This window comes from Microtus oregoni, unplaced genomic scaffold (genome assembly GCF_018167655.1).
Source record: "Microtus oregoni isolate MIOR12 unplaced genomic scaffold, Mior012 000011F_ref0000422, whole genome shotgun sequence".
NCBI lineage: Eukaryota > Metazoa > Chordata > Mammalia > Rodentia > Cricetidae > Microtus > Microtus oregoni.
This window is the reverse complement of record NW_024543070.1, coordinates 19,342,990-19,358,882: the sequence shown is the minus strand read 5'-3', so window position 1 is coordinate 19,358,882 and position 15,893 is coordinate 19,342,990. Positions and strand designations below refer to the sequence as shown.

Sequence of the window (15,893 nt, the reverse complement as noted above, 5' to 3'; positions counted from 1 at the left end):
TGATGGTGCTACTGGTGGGGGAAGGGGATAAAGGACCCGCCCACCTCTCCGCCCCCCAGCCAAACTTGCAATTCCCCTCCCGACCGCAGGGGGCACTGCAGGCCCTGGGGAGGTTGGGGCGGAGCGCTGCGAGGGGCTGACAGCTGCTGCCCGGCTCCAGAGCGCTGGGGGCGCTGTGCGCGGCCCTGGCTGTGCCTCCGCTCCCGGCCACGGGGGGCGCTGCGCGGCGCCGGTGGTTGGTGGTGGCTGGTGGGGGGGTGGGGGGGAGCGGCGGCCGCGGGTGGTGCGGAGGGAGGCCTTGCGGGTGGATCGGGCGCTTGGCGGCGGAGGTGGTGGGAGGCGGCGGGCGGGAGCGCGGGTCCGGCCGGCCCTGGCGATGGCGGACGCGGCGGCCTCCCCGGTGGGCAAGCGGCTGTTGCTTCTGTTCTCGGACCCTGCGGCCTCAGCTTCGGCCTCGGCCCCCACGGCGGCGGCGGCAGTGAGCGGAGATCCTGGGCCTGCGCTGCGCACTCGGGCCTGGCGAGCCGGCACGGTGCGGGCCATGAGCGGGGCGGTGCCCCAGGACCTAGCGGTGAGTGGCGGCCGAGGCGGGCACGCGAGGCCGGGGCTGTGGGGCCTGTGGGCGGCCTCCCCGGGGGCCTTTGTGAGGGGGGTGGCGAGGCGGGGGTGACCCAGTTCCGCGCCCCCGGCTCTCCTGAGCGCCCCCCGCCGGCACCTCGGCGCCTGGGCACTCGGGCTCTGGCCGGCGTGGCTTCCGCGTCGCGGTGCGCGCCCCAGTTTCTCCTGGGGGGCGGCCGGGGTGCGAGGAAGCTGGTGCTGCTGCTTCTAGCCGGCAGGCCCCGCCTCCTGGGCGACCCTGCTCTGCGCACCCCCCCCCCCCCCCACGCCCTCAGAGCAGGCTCTCGAACCCTGGGTCCCCGGGCCCCGCAAAATTCATCTAGAAGACGCCGACCTGGAGTCCCCAGGCCGTCTCGGGGGACTCGCACCGGGTTCCCTTCCTCCCGCAGCCCTGAGCTCGGCCAGAATGTGGGTAGCTGCAGGAGGCTCAGAGGCTGCAGTTGGAGCTGCTTGGGGCTTTTTTTTTTTTTTTTTAAATCTGGCACTTACTTCCTCCTTGTTTGAGCAGGGCTCGGCCTGGCGGTCCCCAGAAAGGCCAGTTCTGTGGTCTGATTTCGAACGCCCTTCTTTTGGCGCTTCTGGGTGTCAGGAGCTGCTGTTTGAGCCTTTTGATAAGTTTGAGGTCTGTGCTGGTAGCCGAATGAGGCTATCGAGTGGTGGTTCTGCTTCTAACTCGGTTACTCCCCTAACCTTGAGAGGTTTTGCTTTGAAACTTTGTATTAGGGTTTGGCTGCTTGCCTCGGTATATTTTACCGTGAAAGTTGTTCCGTACATAGTTAAGTAGCGTTCGAGACCGTGAGCTTTTATTTTTGCTAATGTGGCGGCAAAATACTACCTTTGAGTTTCGTCAAGCCTCTTCAGTTCCTCATTCTGATAGCGGCCCTAGCTAGCCTCTCTGGTGAGCTAAAGCTATGAGAAATGGGCGGGAAGGGTATTTGGAATAATCTATTGATCAGTAAACAGAAAGTGAATATTCTCGATGGGCTTGATACCGCAGACATTTCATTCACCAAACAGGAACATATTTTGTGAGATTTAGGATTAATGTATCTGTCTGCTGCTGGTTTTGCATCCTAGGGATCAAGTGTTGGGCTTTCTAGTTGGTAAGCAACCTTTGGATTTTTTTTTTTTTTTTTGGCTAGTTTCTGGTTCAAGCTTTACCGCTCCTGGTTCTGTTTACTTGCTTTGATCATTCTCTGGGATGTATAAAGGAGGTTTGTTAGGGTATTGATGAAGCTCCAGCGGAGTGAATTTGTAAAAAGATACCACGACAATAAGATGGGGATTTGATCCTAAATTCCTCGGCCCTTTCTACAAAAGATGGGTAGGGTTCGATCGTGATGGTTTCTTTCTCATTCACTAATCCCCTCCCTCCCCCAAGCAAAGCATTTTTGAGATCTACCCATATGCGCATACTCTGACCTGAGGCATTGCCATTTCATTGGGATTTTACTTCCCAGTTCTTTGAATCGTTGTTTGTTTCTCTCCGTCAAATGAATTGAGCTCGTGAGCTCTGCACCTGAAATGGCTACCCAGTCGCTCTGTTGTTTGTTGATCTTCGTGATTGCAGAGTGCACTGAGTGCTGGACACCTACTAGGGCTAAATACTTAATAGTTTTACCACTTGGCCAGTGTAAGTGGGTTTTCCAACCAACTAAACACTTGCAGTGATTCTTGAAAAAAAGCAAGGTGTTCTTACAACTGTGTTGAAGGTCTATGGCGCAATGTAAACATAGAAGCAAAGGTAACTTTGGACTTGGTGAATAGATTTGTGCTTGTCTTACACTTTTATCCGGGAACATATATGAGAAAACAGTCACAACAAAACTCTGGGCCTTTTAGGTTTTTTTTTTTAACCTTCTTGCCGTACTGTTCTAGAATTGCAGTTACCTTGAGGTTTTGTTGAAGACGGTGACTAGTGAGAAATAAATGTGTATTTGCCGTTTGTTTTCCTTTTTCATTGACGAGAATGTCTTTGGACTCTGGGCATGTGGACCTTTCCAATTTGCACCACTCATTGTAGTAAACACAACTATCTTCCAATCAAAAGTGTTCTTCCTGTACTCAAGGGTGGAGTTTGCCAGCAACTGGCCTGTGATTGGGCAGATTTTCTTTCAGTTATGTTTAAGAGGTTTTCAGGCGTGCTTGGTTTTGAGTAATGCATAGCAGGGCGCCCCCTGTTAAGGATGAGTAATTAAGGGTTGGATGAATAGTTTCTGAACTGATTGAAAACACATTTCTCAATTTTAGGCTCCATTAATACCCTCTTTCTAAATACCTTTTGACCCAGAAATACTTGAGTATACTGGTGATACATTTAATGAACCTTTTTTTTCATTACCAATGCCATATCCTGCCTTAAGATATGTGTGGGGGAAAACATGAAAACCTTTACTCCATTCATTGGGAAATTTGTTGATGAGTGTTTTAAGAGTGGTTGTGTTCACCATCAAACTTCCTTTGACAAGCAGCTGCTGATTTTTTTATCCAGATACAAACCCAATTTTTCCCCTTTTTTCTCTTGGAATAGTGGCTTTTCGTTCAAAATAGGTCTTTTGTGTGTTTTTTTTTAAATATGTTGCAAGATTAGTGGATTTTGCGTTTATATTATTTCATAATGTAGTTGTACACTTTGAGTTCCAAAATCATTATTTGTCCATGTATGTTCCAGAGTCCTTGAGATATATATGTATAGATAAACAGATATATATGTATAGATAAACAGACAAAAATGCCGTGGATTTTCCTTTTAATTATAAAAGTACATCTGTTTACAGAATGTCAAACAAAGCTATAGACGTGAGAGCACAGCAGTCTTGACCTCTGTGGCTCCAGCTTACCAAGGAAGAATATGATTGTTTTTCCTTTAAAAAAATAAAAAAATACTGTACATGCAAAAAAATGAAAAGAAGGATAGGGTTGGAGCACAGTCAGTAGTGTTTGCCCAGCAAGCATAAGGGCCTAAGTTTAATTTCCACACTGCAGAAACTGGGCATGGTGGTGGGTACATACCTGTAAAATTCTTCTCTACAAAGAATTGCTTTTTTTTTTTTGAACAAATGCTATCTTACTGCACAATATCTGCTACTGGCTCTTTTTAAATAAACTTATTTTCGGTGTATGAGTGTTTTGCCTGCATGTATGTATGTGCATGCCTGGTGCTTGAGAAGATCCGAAGAGGGTGTTTAATCCTCTGGAACTGTACAGGTGACTGTGGGTACTGGGAGCAGAGTCTGGGTCCTCTGCACCAGCAGCCAGACCAGTGGTCCTAATCACTAAGCCATCTCTCCAGCCCTGCTTTCTTATTTTAATTGATGTATATATACCGCAGACATCAGTAGCTATCTATGTTGTAAACACTTTCCAACTCTCCTCAGCCCTTCCAGGGGCCTTATACATGCTAGGTGGGTACTGTACTACTCCCAAATTTTCATCATGTTTGTAACCCCTTCATATTTTATAGAATGAGTGTGCCATGATCTAGTTCTTAGTTTTTTTTCTCTTGGTGGACATCCACTTTATTTAAAAGTTTTTTGGAGGGACACTAACTATATTAATCTGTCCTTAGCACATTGTGTTTTGTGATCCAGGTTTCACTGTTGTATTTTAGGCATCCAAGAGTGAGATTGTTGAGATATGTGTACTTTTAGTTTATTAGGTAATACATGGTTATTTTCCACTCATTAAAATGTTTCATACTCCCACAAACAGTGCTATAGTTCTTGTTTTCCTTCATCTTTATTGTCAAGTGATGTCATCAGTATTTTAGTGTTGACAGTGAGAAAAAGTATCTAACGTTTTCATAACTACTGGTCTTTCTGGATGTATTTCCTCCTCTTCCATCCTAATTATGCATCTGATCACTTGAGAAATTAGTTAATTATGTTTTTATTCTGAGTTCTTTATGCAGTTATTAACTTTTTGAGACAGGGTGTCTTTGTTACAGCTCTGACTGTCCTGGAACTGGCTTTGTAGACCAAGCTGGCCTCAAACTCATTGAGATCCAACTGCCTCTGGTCCCAAGTGCTGGGATTAAAGGCCACTACTTCTGGGCTGGTTATTAACTTGTATTACCTCTCTAGTATATTGTAATCATTACTCTTTTGTTTGTTTTTGTTTTATGGGACAGGATTTCTCTGTGTAGCCTTGACTGTCCTGGAACTCACTTTGTAGATCAGGCTGACCTTAAATTCAGAGATGCTCCTGCTTCTGCCTCCCTAGGGCTAGGATTAAAGGCGTGTGCCACCACCACTAGGCTATAAATATTCTTTGTATTTTTATTTTAGTCCTTTTTTCTTTTTGAGATATTCCCACTATGTATGACTCCCTGTGTGCTTGGAACTCATTATGTAGACCAGGCTGGTGAACTCAAGAGCTAGCTGGTACTAAAGGCGCTTCCGCCACTCTTGGCTTGCTTTAATCTTTGGACCTCCCATTCACCTGATATTTTTTTCATTGAATATAATAAAATAGGCGATCTGATCTGTCCTTTCTTTTCTCAATTGTGGCACTACCAATTTTATGACGAAAGCTTTTGTTGTTACTGCAGTATGGTAGAATTAAATGGTGCTGTAAGTGTTGCATTGGGTTGTTTGGGCTATCACAGCTGTCTCAGCATTCCAGACTCTCAAGAAGGATTAAAGGGTATCTGCCTTAATGTTTTAATTTTAATCTTTTATTTCTGTTTCGGAGTATAAGAATAAAATATTCTCTTTGTTGTGATTTTTTTTTTTTTCAAGACAGGGTTTCTCTGTAGCTTTTAGGTTCCTGTCCTGGAACTAGCTCTTGTAGACCAGGCTGGCCTCGAACTCACAGAGATTCAATCCCTGCCTCCGAGTGCTGGGATTAAAGGCGTGCGCCACCACCGCCCAACTGTTGTGATTTGAGATAATAATTATAGCATTGTTCTGGCTAGTACCATATGATTTTTATCTGGAAGTCTATGAGGAATGAAAGTGTATCTATTCTCTCCCCCTTGACACCCCAATTTTTTTTTTCATGCAGGGTCTCTATATATCACTGGCTGGTCTGGAACTACTGTGTAGGCAAGGCTGGCTTCAGATTCACAGAGACCCACTTGCATTAGCCTCTTCCTCTGGAGTACTAGAATTAGAGGCATGGACTACCACACCAAGCTGCCTGCTATTTCTACACCGGCCTTTTCTCTTTGTGTCATAGTAGGGAAGGTGAACCCTAAAATGCCTACTTTCTCATTTTGTTTCTAGATGATGTCATTATAATCAGGTCCATGCCAGTACCATTTTTCCTGTGCAGAAACTATTCTTACTTTCTACCTACTTCTAGTCTTGTCAGCCCTGATTGTGATGGAGTCTGTGATTTGATGCTGGAGGTCAACCCCTGCCTGAGTAATAGTATTCTACCATGCAGCTACACCCCTGCACCTACCCTGTACTTCCCTACCCCCAGTCATGTTCCCCTTCTCTCCATTTTGTCACTTTAAAGATTTGTTGACTTATTTTTTATGTTAATGTGTGTTGCCTGCATGTAAAGTAAATAAAATATATTTTGTGGATCAATGCATGTTTAGAGAGGTGTGTTGTTTTGAAACAGTCTATGTTTTGAGCCGCCACACCTGCTTAGAGAGTTGTAGATAAACTGGGCATGGTGATGCAAGCCTATAATTCCTAGCATTTTGGAGAGTAGCTTTAAATAGCAATGAGGTTCTGCTCATTTGATAAGAACATGTAGTGTTTAATTGGATGCTAAGAACACCTATCGTCTTGACTCCAGACCCACTTTTTTGGGTGGGGGTTGGGTTTTTGAGACGGGGTTTCTCTGTGACACAGTCCTTCCTAGCTGACTATCCTGGAACACACTTACTCTGTAGACCATGCTGGCCTCAAACTCGCAGAGATCCGCCTGCCTCTGCCTCCTGAGTAATGGGATTAAAGGCATGTGCCACCATCACCAGGTTTCAGGCCCCCCCCCTTTTTTTGAGACAGAGTCTCAGTATGTACACCCGGAACTTGATGTGTACAAGCTGGCCTAAACTCCAGAGATTCACCTGCCTCTGAGTTCTGGGATTAAAAGAAAGCACCAACACTCTTGGCTTCTGTTCATTTTTATTTATTTTTTTAAAATATTTATTTATTAAGTATACAATATTCTGTCTGCATATATGCCTGCAGGCCAGAAGAGGGCACCAGATCTCATTACAGATGGTTGTGAGCCACCATGGGGTTGCTGGGAATTGAACTCAGGACCTTTGGAAGAGCAGGCAATGCTCTTAACCGCTGAGCCATCTCTCCAGCCCTTCTGTTCATTTTTAAAAGACATTTATTTTGCCTGGGTTGTGAATGGCTTTAATCTTAGCAGAGGCCTAAGAAGGAAGAATTTGAGGCCAATGTGAACTATACAGTGTATAGGCCAGCTAAGACAAATAAATAATTAGTAAGGATATTGCTTTGTAGCCCAGGGTAGCCTGGAATTTGAGAAGCCCTTGAGTTAGCCCCCCAGTTGCTCTGCTGCCCAGTTTGAAGGGCCTGTCTTTGCAGCGCATTGTCCCCTCACATCACACTGCACAGACTTATTTCACCTTCCTCCACTACAGCATCAGAGCTCTCCTTCTGCGTTTGTTTGGTTTGCTTTGGGGTTGGGGTTTTGTTGTAGTTTTGGTTTGTTTGTTTTTTTGAGACAGGGTCTCACTATGTAGTTTTGGCTGGCCTGGAACTGACCTGCTTCTCCCTCCCCCTTGCTCCCCAGTGCGTGGGCCCCAGGCCTGGCTAGTTTTTGCTTTTGTATTTATAGCAGAGCATTGCTAAGTGTCCTTGGCTGGTCTGGAACTGGCCTGGCCTGGTGCTGCAGGTGTGTGTGCTGCCACTTCAAGCTAGACGGCTCCTCTTAATTGCTCCTTCGTTTACCAGGGATTCGCATCACCAGCTCCTCATCTGCCCAGAGCTTGTAAGCACTTGTATGTTCTACTAGCTTGTTCTGGTTGATTTAGTCTCCCTTCACAAACAGACCCAGAGTAGAAGATAAGAAACATTCTCTCGGTGTTTTTAACAACAGCTGTGGTGGGTGTGTGCCTGTAGGTTTTCTTGCCGGAAGGCCTGAGGGACACTTAACACCTGTTACTCCTCAGTTTTCCACTGCCTTCCATAGGTTGGTGGTTTTTAAGCCCTCCAAACCCATCATGTCCACTGCCAAAGTGTCTTTTATTCTTGTTCTCCAGATGAGTGAAACCTGCCTGATTGTTTAGTAGTGACTCAAGTGGTGTGGCCTCTTAGTTTTACAAGAGGGTATAAGCTCCATAGTTTTAGTGACTTTGTAGGTAATGGGGCTCTAGGGGACTGACTCACTAACCAAATTCTCTGGAGACTGATTTGAAAATCCATATGCAAGATTATTAATTTACAGTGGTGCATATACGTGTAGAGATGAAAATCCTCTCACCTGCTCAAGGTAAGGAGGATTTTTGCCATGTGAAGAATTAGACAAGGAAAATTAGATGTAGCCCAGAGATATTTATAGCAAGCAACCCTCAGTTTGTGGTTCTCTAATTCGCTAGTGCTTTCTGTCTTCCATTGCATTATTCCCATTTCTTTCTCAAGACAGCCCAGGTGAACCCCGAATGATCTACCCACCTTAGCTTCCTGATTGTTGGGCTTATAGGTATGTACCAATATGGGCTGAAAATTTTTCTTCTTTTTTTGAGAGGAAAGCTCAGTTTGTAGCCTTGACAGGCTGAAGTTCTATGTAGACCAAGTTGGCCCAGAAGACACAGATATCTTCCTGCCTCTGCTTCTCAAGTACGGCGGTTAAAGATATGCACTGCCATGCCCAGCTTTTTTTTAATTGTTGTTTGTTTGTTTGGTTGGTTGGTTTGGTTTTCAGAATAAGGTTTCTCTGTGTAGCCCTGGCCTGTCCTAGAACTCACTTTGTAGACCAGGCTGGCCTTGAACTCAGATCTGTCTGACTGCCTCCCAAATGCTAGGATTAAAAGTTTGCCACCTTTGTTTGGCAAATGTTTTGTTTTGTTTTGACTAGCCTAGGTGACATGATGTTATTTCAAAAAGATAGTAAAGCTAGGCAAAGGCAGGTTTATTTCTATGAATTTTGAGGCCAGTTAAGTCTGCACAATTGAGACTTTGTCTCAAAAGGGGGGGGGGATGATAAACTGGATGTGGTGGCATGTCATGTTCCTCATCATGACTGAGGCAAAAGAGTCATTTCAGATTTAGTCTAGGTTTTGCTGCATGGTGGATTCAATATAAATATATTGACCTCAACTCCAGCTAAGCTATCTGGGGCTAGGGATGAAGCTCACTTGTCTAGCATGCATGAAGGCTGGACCCCACCCCCAATCCTGCAAAAGTAGTGGCATACATCTATAATCCTAGCACCAAGGTTCTTTTTGTGGGGCGGGGAGCTAGAGTCTCTGGGAACTTTCTGTTCTCCTGCCTCAGCCTCCTCAGCTTCCAGGTGTGCACCACCATGGTTATCTTAATACTTTCTGTAAAGACTTCTCTGTGTCTGGGGTAATTAAAGTCATTACAGGAGTGGTTTTGCCAGATATTTACATGTTAAGAGTTTTAGGCACATCTTTACATTTTCTTGTCTTGTTTGAGGCATGATCTCAGTCTAAGCTGTCCTGGAACTCCCAATGCTGCTTTACTCCCCTGGGAATGGTAGACCTAGAGGGCTTACAGGCATATACCACCACACCTGACACCTCTCTCTCTCTCTCCCTCTCTCCCTCTCCCTCTCCCTCTCCCTCTCCCTCTCCCTCTCTCTCTCTCTCTCTCTCTCTCTCTCTCTCTCTCTCTCTCTCGTTTTTCGAGACAGGGTTTCTCTGTGTAACTGGCTGCCTGTAACTCACTCTGTAGACCAGGCTGAACTCAAACTCACAGAGATCTGCCTGCCTCTGCCTCCAGAGTGCTGGGATTAAAGGTGCGCACTACCACAGTCCATCAACACTTCTCTTTTAAAGGTTCTATCAGTTTATACTATGACCAATAAGTATTCCAAGCTTGCTTAGGGAATGAATGCTCCAGGCAACCATCTGAGGCCCTTTTTGTTTCTATTTATAGACAAAGGAAGTCAGGCTCAAAGAGACTAAAGTAGAAGCATGGGGCAGTTGGGGTACAAGTCCCTACGTAACATTGATCTTATAGCTCCTCAAAATGCTGTACATATTTGAATTTTTATTCAGACTATCACTGTTATTCCTACTACCATTCAATATACTCAGTCTTAGGTGGAAAAGATATTGGAAAGATATTGCTTGGAAAATAAACTATAAAGAGGAAATGGTTATTTACCTGAAAACAGCAGCACATCATCATGCTTCATCACTTTATCCTACAGTTTTGTAAAATTGCACATAATTCACATTTTGAAATAGGGAAATTAAAAATCAAGAATCTTATTAATGAACCTTTATTTCCTTTACTCCCCGACAGTCATCACCATATCCTGTTATTCTCATCTCTAATATCTCAAATAGAGTTCACATTCATGTACTCTTACTGGGTTTTTTTTTGTTTTTAAATTTTATTTCTTTGTGAATGGTCTTAGTTTCTCTACTCCATAGTTTATCTTTTAAGCCTAATCCAAAGTTAATTTTTCCCTTTAAAATTAATTACCTATATAATAAGTGATACATTCATTGAAGAAAAAGCATCTGATAAAAATCACGTTTTATGCCCATGTATAGATGCTCCTCTCAGGCTTAATCAGAGAAGCATCATTCTCAGTGGACTGCAGTGGATGTACAGGCTCATGGTTGCACATGGCTCCTAAATTAAAGACCAGGCTGGTCTACAGTGCAAGTTCTGGGACAGCTAGAGCTACACAGAGAAACCCTGTCTCAGAGATGGCTCCATGGTTAAGAGCGTGTATTGGTTGCTCTCGTAGAGGCCCTAAGTTCAATTCCTAGCATCCACCTCACGCAGCTCACAGCCACCTGTAACTCCAGCTCCAGGGTATCTGATGTCTTTTCTGGACTACATAGGCATCTGCACTCATGGGGCATGTTATCAAAGTTAAGCACACGCACCCATGTGTGCACAAGCGCACTTGCATGTATGTCTGTATGAGGACATCAGATTCCTCTGGAACTGGAGTTACAGATATTTCTGAGCTGCCATGTGGGTGCTAGGAATTGAACCCAGTCCTCTGGAAGAGCAGCCAATGGTCTTAACTGTTGAACCATGTCTCCATCCCAGAAATCTTTTTTTAAAAAGGAAAAAAACTAAAACAAACAACAAACAAAAGAGATAAAGAGATGGTTCAGTGGTTAAGAACACTTACTGCTCTTGCAGAGAATCTAAGTTCAATTCTCAGCACCCATGTTGGCTAGCTCACAACTGACTCCAGCTCCAGGGGAATCTGACATTTCTGGCTTCTTAGACCTCTGCATATACACACATAACACACACACATCCCTAACCCTTTGTTGTATTTTCATTTTGTTTTCCAGACACAGTTTCTCTGTGCAACAGCCCTGGTTGGCCTCAAACTCAAAAATCAGCTTGACTCTTCCTGGGGTCAAAGTTGTGGGACACCATGTCTGAATCACACTTTTTTATTTTGTTTGTTTGTTTGCTTGCTTGTTTTGGTTTTTCGAGACAAGGTTTGTTTGTAGCTTTGGAGCCTGGCATCAAACTCAGAGATCCACCTGTCTCTGCCTCCTGAGTGCTGGGATTAAAGGTGTGTGCCGCCATCACCACCAGGCCACTTATGTTTTTAAAAGTAAAAATAGATCTTAAAAACAAAAACAAGCCGGGTGGTGGTGGCGCACACCTTTAATCCCAGCACTCGGGAGGCAGAGGCAGGCTGATCTCTGGGAGTTCGAGGCCAGCCTGGTCTACAAGAGCTAGTTCCAGGACAGGAACCAAAAAACTACGGAGAAACCCTGTCTCAAAAATCAAAAAAAAAAAAAAAAAAAAAAAAAATTAAAAAAGAAACCTTCCAATTAGAAAACAAAATGGATCTGGGCTCTGCAAAAAAGTATGTGTTCTTAACCACTGAACGTCTTCCCAACTTCCAGTTTTTGTTAATTTATCATCCTTTTCTTGCCTGCCATGCAGAGCTGAGCTGGATTCCTAGTACTGCATAAAACCAGATGTGATGGCACAAGCATGTAATCCCAGTTGAGGGCAGGATGGGATACATGAGACCTTGTCTCGGAAGAAAAAAATGAAACCTTGGACCAGTGAGTTGGGCCAGCTGATAAAACACTCTTGCTGCCAAACCTGTTGGCCTGAGTTAAAATCCCTGTGACCACACTGTGGAAAGAAGTGGTTCCAAGTTGTCCTCCATGTATATACTCTGGCAATTGCACATACACACAAAATAAGTAAATAAAGGTAATAAAAATTAAAGTGAGATGGGTTAGCAGGTAAAGACACTTAACCCCCAAGCCTGAGTTTGAGTTCTGTTCCCAGAACCCATGTAGTGGAAGGAGAGAACAGACCCTTGTAAGTTTTCCTCTAACTTCCATATGCATGTGCTACACCCTAAATAAATTTGTTTTTTTTAATCTTGTTTTTTTTTTAAATATTTATTTATTTATTATGTATACAATATTCTGTCTGTGTGTATGTCTGCAGGCCAGAAGAGGGCACCAGACTTCATTACAGATGGTTGTGAGCCACCATATGGTTGCTGGGAATTGAACTCAGGACCTTTGGAAGAGCAGGCAATGCTCTTACCCTCTGAGCCATCTCTCCAGCCCTTAATCTTGTTTTTTAAGATTTAATTAATTTATTATGTATATGGTATTCTGCCTGCATGTATCCTTGCAGGCCAGAAGAGGGCACCAGACCTCATTACAGATGGTTGTGAGCCACCATGTGGTTGCTGGGAATTGAACTCAGGACCTTTGGAAGAGCAGGCTAAGCGCTTAACACTGAGCCATCTCTCCAGACCTATTTTTTTTTCTTTTTCTTTTTTATTATTTATTTATTATGTATACAATATTCTTCCTGCGTGTATGCCTGAAGGCCAGAAGAGGGCACCAGACCTCATTACAGATGGTTGTGAGCCACCATGTGGTTGCTGGGAATTGAACTCAGGACCTTTGGAAGAGCAGGCAATGCTCTCAACCACTGAGCCATCTCTCCAGCCCCCTCCAGACCTGTTTTTAATCTTTTAAGTAACAGAAAATATCAATAAAAATGACCTTAGAAGTAAGTTTATGGAAATTTTCTTAGTCTTTGGTTTAAAACTAGGAAAATTGTTTTTTCCTCAAATGTGACATTCCAATTGTTTTTGATATCTCTTTGCAGATCTTTGTAGAATTTGACGGCTGTAACTGGAAGCAACACTCCTGGGTTAAAGTTCATGCTGAAGAAGTAATAGTACTTCTGCTAGAAGGATCGCTTGTTTGGGCACCCCGGAAGGACCCAGTCCTTCTACAGGGCACTCGTGTCTCAGTTGCGCAGTGGCCAGCACTAGTAAGTAGCTTTTATTTATTTGTGCTTATTTATTTTGGGGGGGAATGAGTTGGAGACAAGTTCATATACTCCAGACTGGCTTCTTGGCAGACTTAGAATTTATCCTCCCACTTCTACCTTCCAGGGCTGGGATTACAGGTGTGTGCCACCCAGCCCTGTTTATACCATGCTGGTTATCAAACCCAGACCCATACACGTTAGGCAAGCATTTTGATATTTTTTCCCCTGTTGTACTATTTTCTTTTTATTTATGGTGTCAGGTATCAAATCTTATATACTAGGCAAGTGCCTTACCACTGAGCTATATCATGTAGCCCAATAAATGAATCACTTTTATTAGATAGGAGCAATTTGACCTTTTCTCTTAGGCCTATAAATATTTACCACATAGTATAAACTCTTCAGAAATTGCAAATATCTACACGCTTTGTCTTTAACAAACTTTTCTTCTGAAGTTACCAAAGCAAAAATTAACAGTTCTTTTTCTCTATGTTCTGAAGAAAAGTTTATTTTGATTGATTGATTGATTGACTGACTGATTGATTGATTGATTTTTCAGGACAGGGTTTTACTGTGTAGCTCTGACTGTCCTGGAACTCATTCTGTAGACCAGGCTGGCCTCAAACTCACAGAGATTCATCTGCCTCTGCCTCCCAAGTCTTGGATAAAAACATGCTCCACCACTGCCCACTGGTTTATTCTGTGACTAACCCAAAATAAATAATGTAAACCAAATGGTACATTCAATCTGTTGGTATACTATTATCTCTTTTTTTTTTTTTTTTACTATTATCTCTTAATATAAGTTTTAATTTTTTTTTTTGGCTGATGTTGAAGACAGGGTTTCTCTATGTAGCCCTGAATGTCTTGGAACTTACTGTATATATCAGACTGGCCTCACACTCATGAGATCCAGCTGTGTCTGTCCCTGGGTTCTGGGATTAAAGGCATGCACCACCATGCCTGGCTTGCCTATATAGATATATATAGTTAAATATTTATTTATTATGTATACAATATTCTGTCTGTGTGTATGCCAGCAGACCAGAAGTGGGCCCCATTACAGATGGCTGTGAGCCACCATGTGGTTGCTGGGAATTGAACTCAGGATATTTGGAAGGGCAGGCAATGCTCTTAACCTCTGAGCCATCTCTCCAGCCCCCGCCCTTTTTTCTTTTCTTTTTTTTTTTTTTTTTGTCTTGCACTTTCAGATAGTGTGTCTTCCCGATTTGCCCAGGATGGTCTGATAGTATATACCTGTGATATCAGCACTTGGAAAGCAGGTGGATCATGAATTTAAGGACAATGGGTTATATAGTGAGATATAATTAAAGGGATAGGGGGAGAAGAGATTTGAACATATAGCTCATTGGGTAGAGTACCTGCCTAACATGCATGAAGCCCCTGGTTTTATGTAAAGCGTCACATAAAAGCTGGTATGTTGGTACACACCTGTAACCCCAGGACCTAGGAGGATGAAGGCAGAATTCTAGAAGTTCAAAGTCATTCTTCATTTATAGAGAGCTCAAGGTCAGCCATTTTTTGGTATTCGAGACAAGGTTTTCCTATGTAACAGTCCCCTTTGTAGTCCAGGCTGGCCTCAAATTCACTGAGATCTGCCTGCCTCTGCTTCCCAAGTGCTGGGATTAAAGGTAAGTGCCACTGTCTGGCAACAATGATTAATTTCTTATTCCACTTGCCATTTTTAGATATAAAAGTATTAAAACCAGGTATGATGGTTTACACCTATAATTCCCTCATTTAGGCGACTGAGGAAGGAGGATTACCATAAATTCCTCACCCTGAGCCAAAAACCAAACAAACAGAAGTTAGAAAATACTGAGCAAACATAGTCAGGCATGGTGGTGCACACCTTTAATTCCAACATTTGGGAGGCAGAGGCAGGCAGATCTCTGAATTCGAGGCCAGCCTGGTCTACAAAGTGAGTACCAGTACAGTCAGGCTACACAGAGGAAACCCTGTCTCCAAAAAAAAAAAAAAAAAAAAGGAAACCCAAAAAAACCAGCAAAACAACAGCAACAACAACAACAAAAAAAATGAACCAAACAAAAAAGACGAAAGAGAGAGAAAAAAATCTCCTTTGGTTTGTGAGCAGTGGCAATGTTTGAAATGTTCCTAAGGCCTTGTTTGTTAGTTTGTCTGTGTTCCCTAGGATGAGAGGAGAGTAGTAATTGGATGTGCTTCTCTGAAGTCAGAGAGGAATTGACTGTTCCTTGTTTTCACTTCCAAGTTCTCATCAGCCTCTTTTCATTGTCATTGTGCTCCACAGACTTTCACTCCCTTGGTAGATAAGCTGGGTCTGGGCTCTGTGGTGCCAGTTGAATACCTTGTGGATCGAGAACTGCGTTTCATGTCAGATGCTAATGGGCTGCATCTGTTCCAGGTATTTGCTCTATCTAATCTTGGGCTTACTAGTTACCTCCTTGTTAATTTCCTTGTTGATTCAAATCCTTTTGGCATTACCTTGCTTCCTGTAATAAATTTCTCTGTGCATTTGAAGTTTTCTAATTTCTTAAAAAATTCATTTGGTGACTGATGCTTCTTTTCTCTTCTGTACTCCCACCCCCCCACTCTAAAGCCACCCAGGACTTCAAGAAAAATGGCTTCTCTGGGGTTAGAGAGAGGGCTCAGCAGTGTAAGAGCACTTGTTGCTCTTCCAGAGGATTTGAATTTGGTTCCCTACACCTATAACCTGAGCCTTACAACTGCCTGTAACTCCAACTATAGGGGAAACCAATGCCCTCTTTTGTCTCCTGATACCTGTTCACGTTATACACACACAAATAAATAAATAAATTGAAAGGGGGCTTCTCTAAGATGGCGTTTGATATGACT

General features: G+C 43.6%; 1 protein-coding gene across 2 annotated transcripts in view; it reads left to right on the top strand.

Annotated features, from left to right (window-relative positions):
• Positions 1 to 304: 304 nt before the first annotated feature.
• LOC121453285 (lysine-specific demethylase 3B) overlaps positions 305 to 15,893 on the top strand; it is a 62,442-nt gene continuing 46,853 nt past the window's right edge. The window contains exons 1-3 of one of the 2 annotated variants that reach the window (XM_041659930.1): positions 305 to 571; positions 12,870 to 13,037; positions 15,328 to 15,441. In XM_041659930.1, the coding sequence (XP_041515864.1) occupies positions 377 to 571; positions 12,870 to 13,037; positions 15,328 to 15,441 (477 nt within the window). In that variant the 5' untranslated portion in view covers positions 305 to 376. The remainder of the gene's footprint in view (positions 572 to 12,869; positions 13,038 to 15,327; positions 15,442 to 15,893) is intronic. The other variant, XM_041659931.1, reaches the window with a different exon arrangement.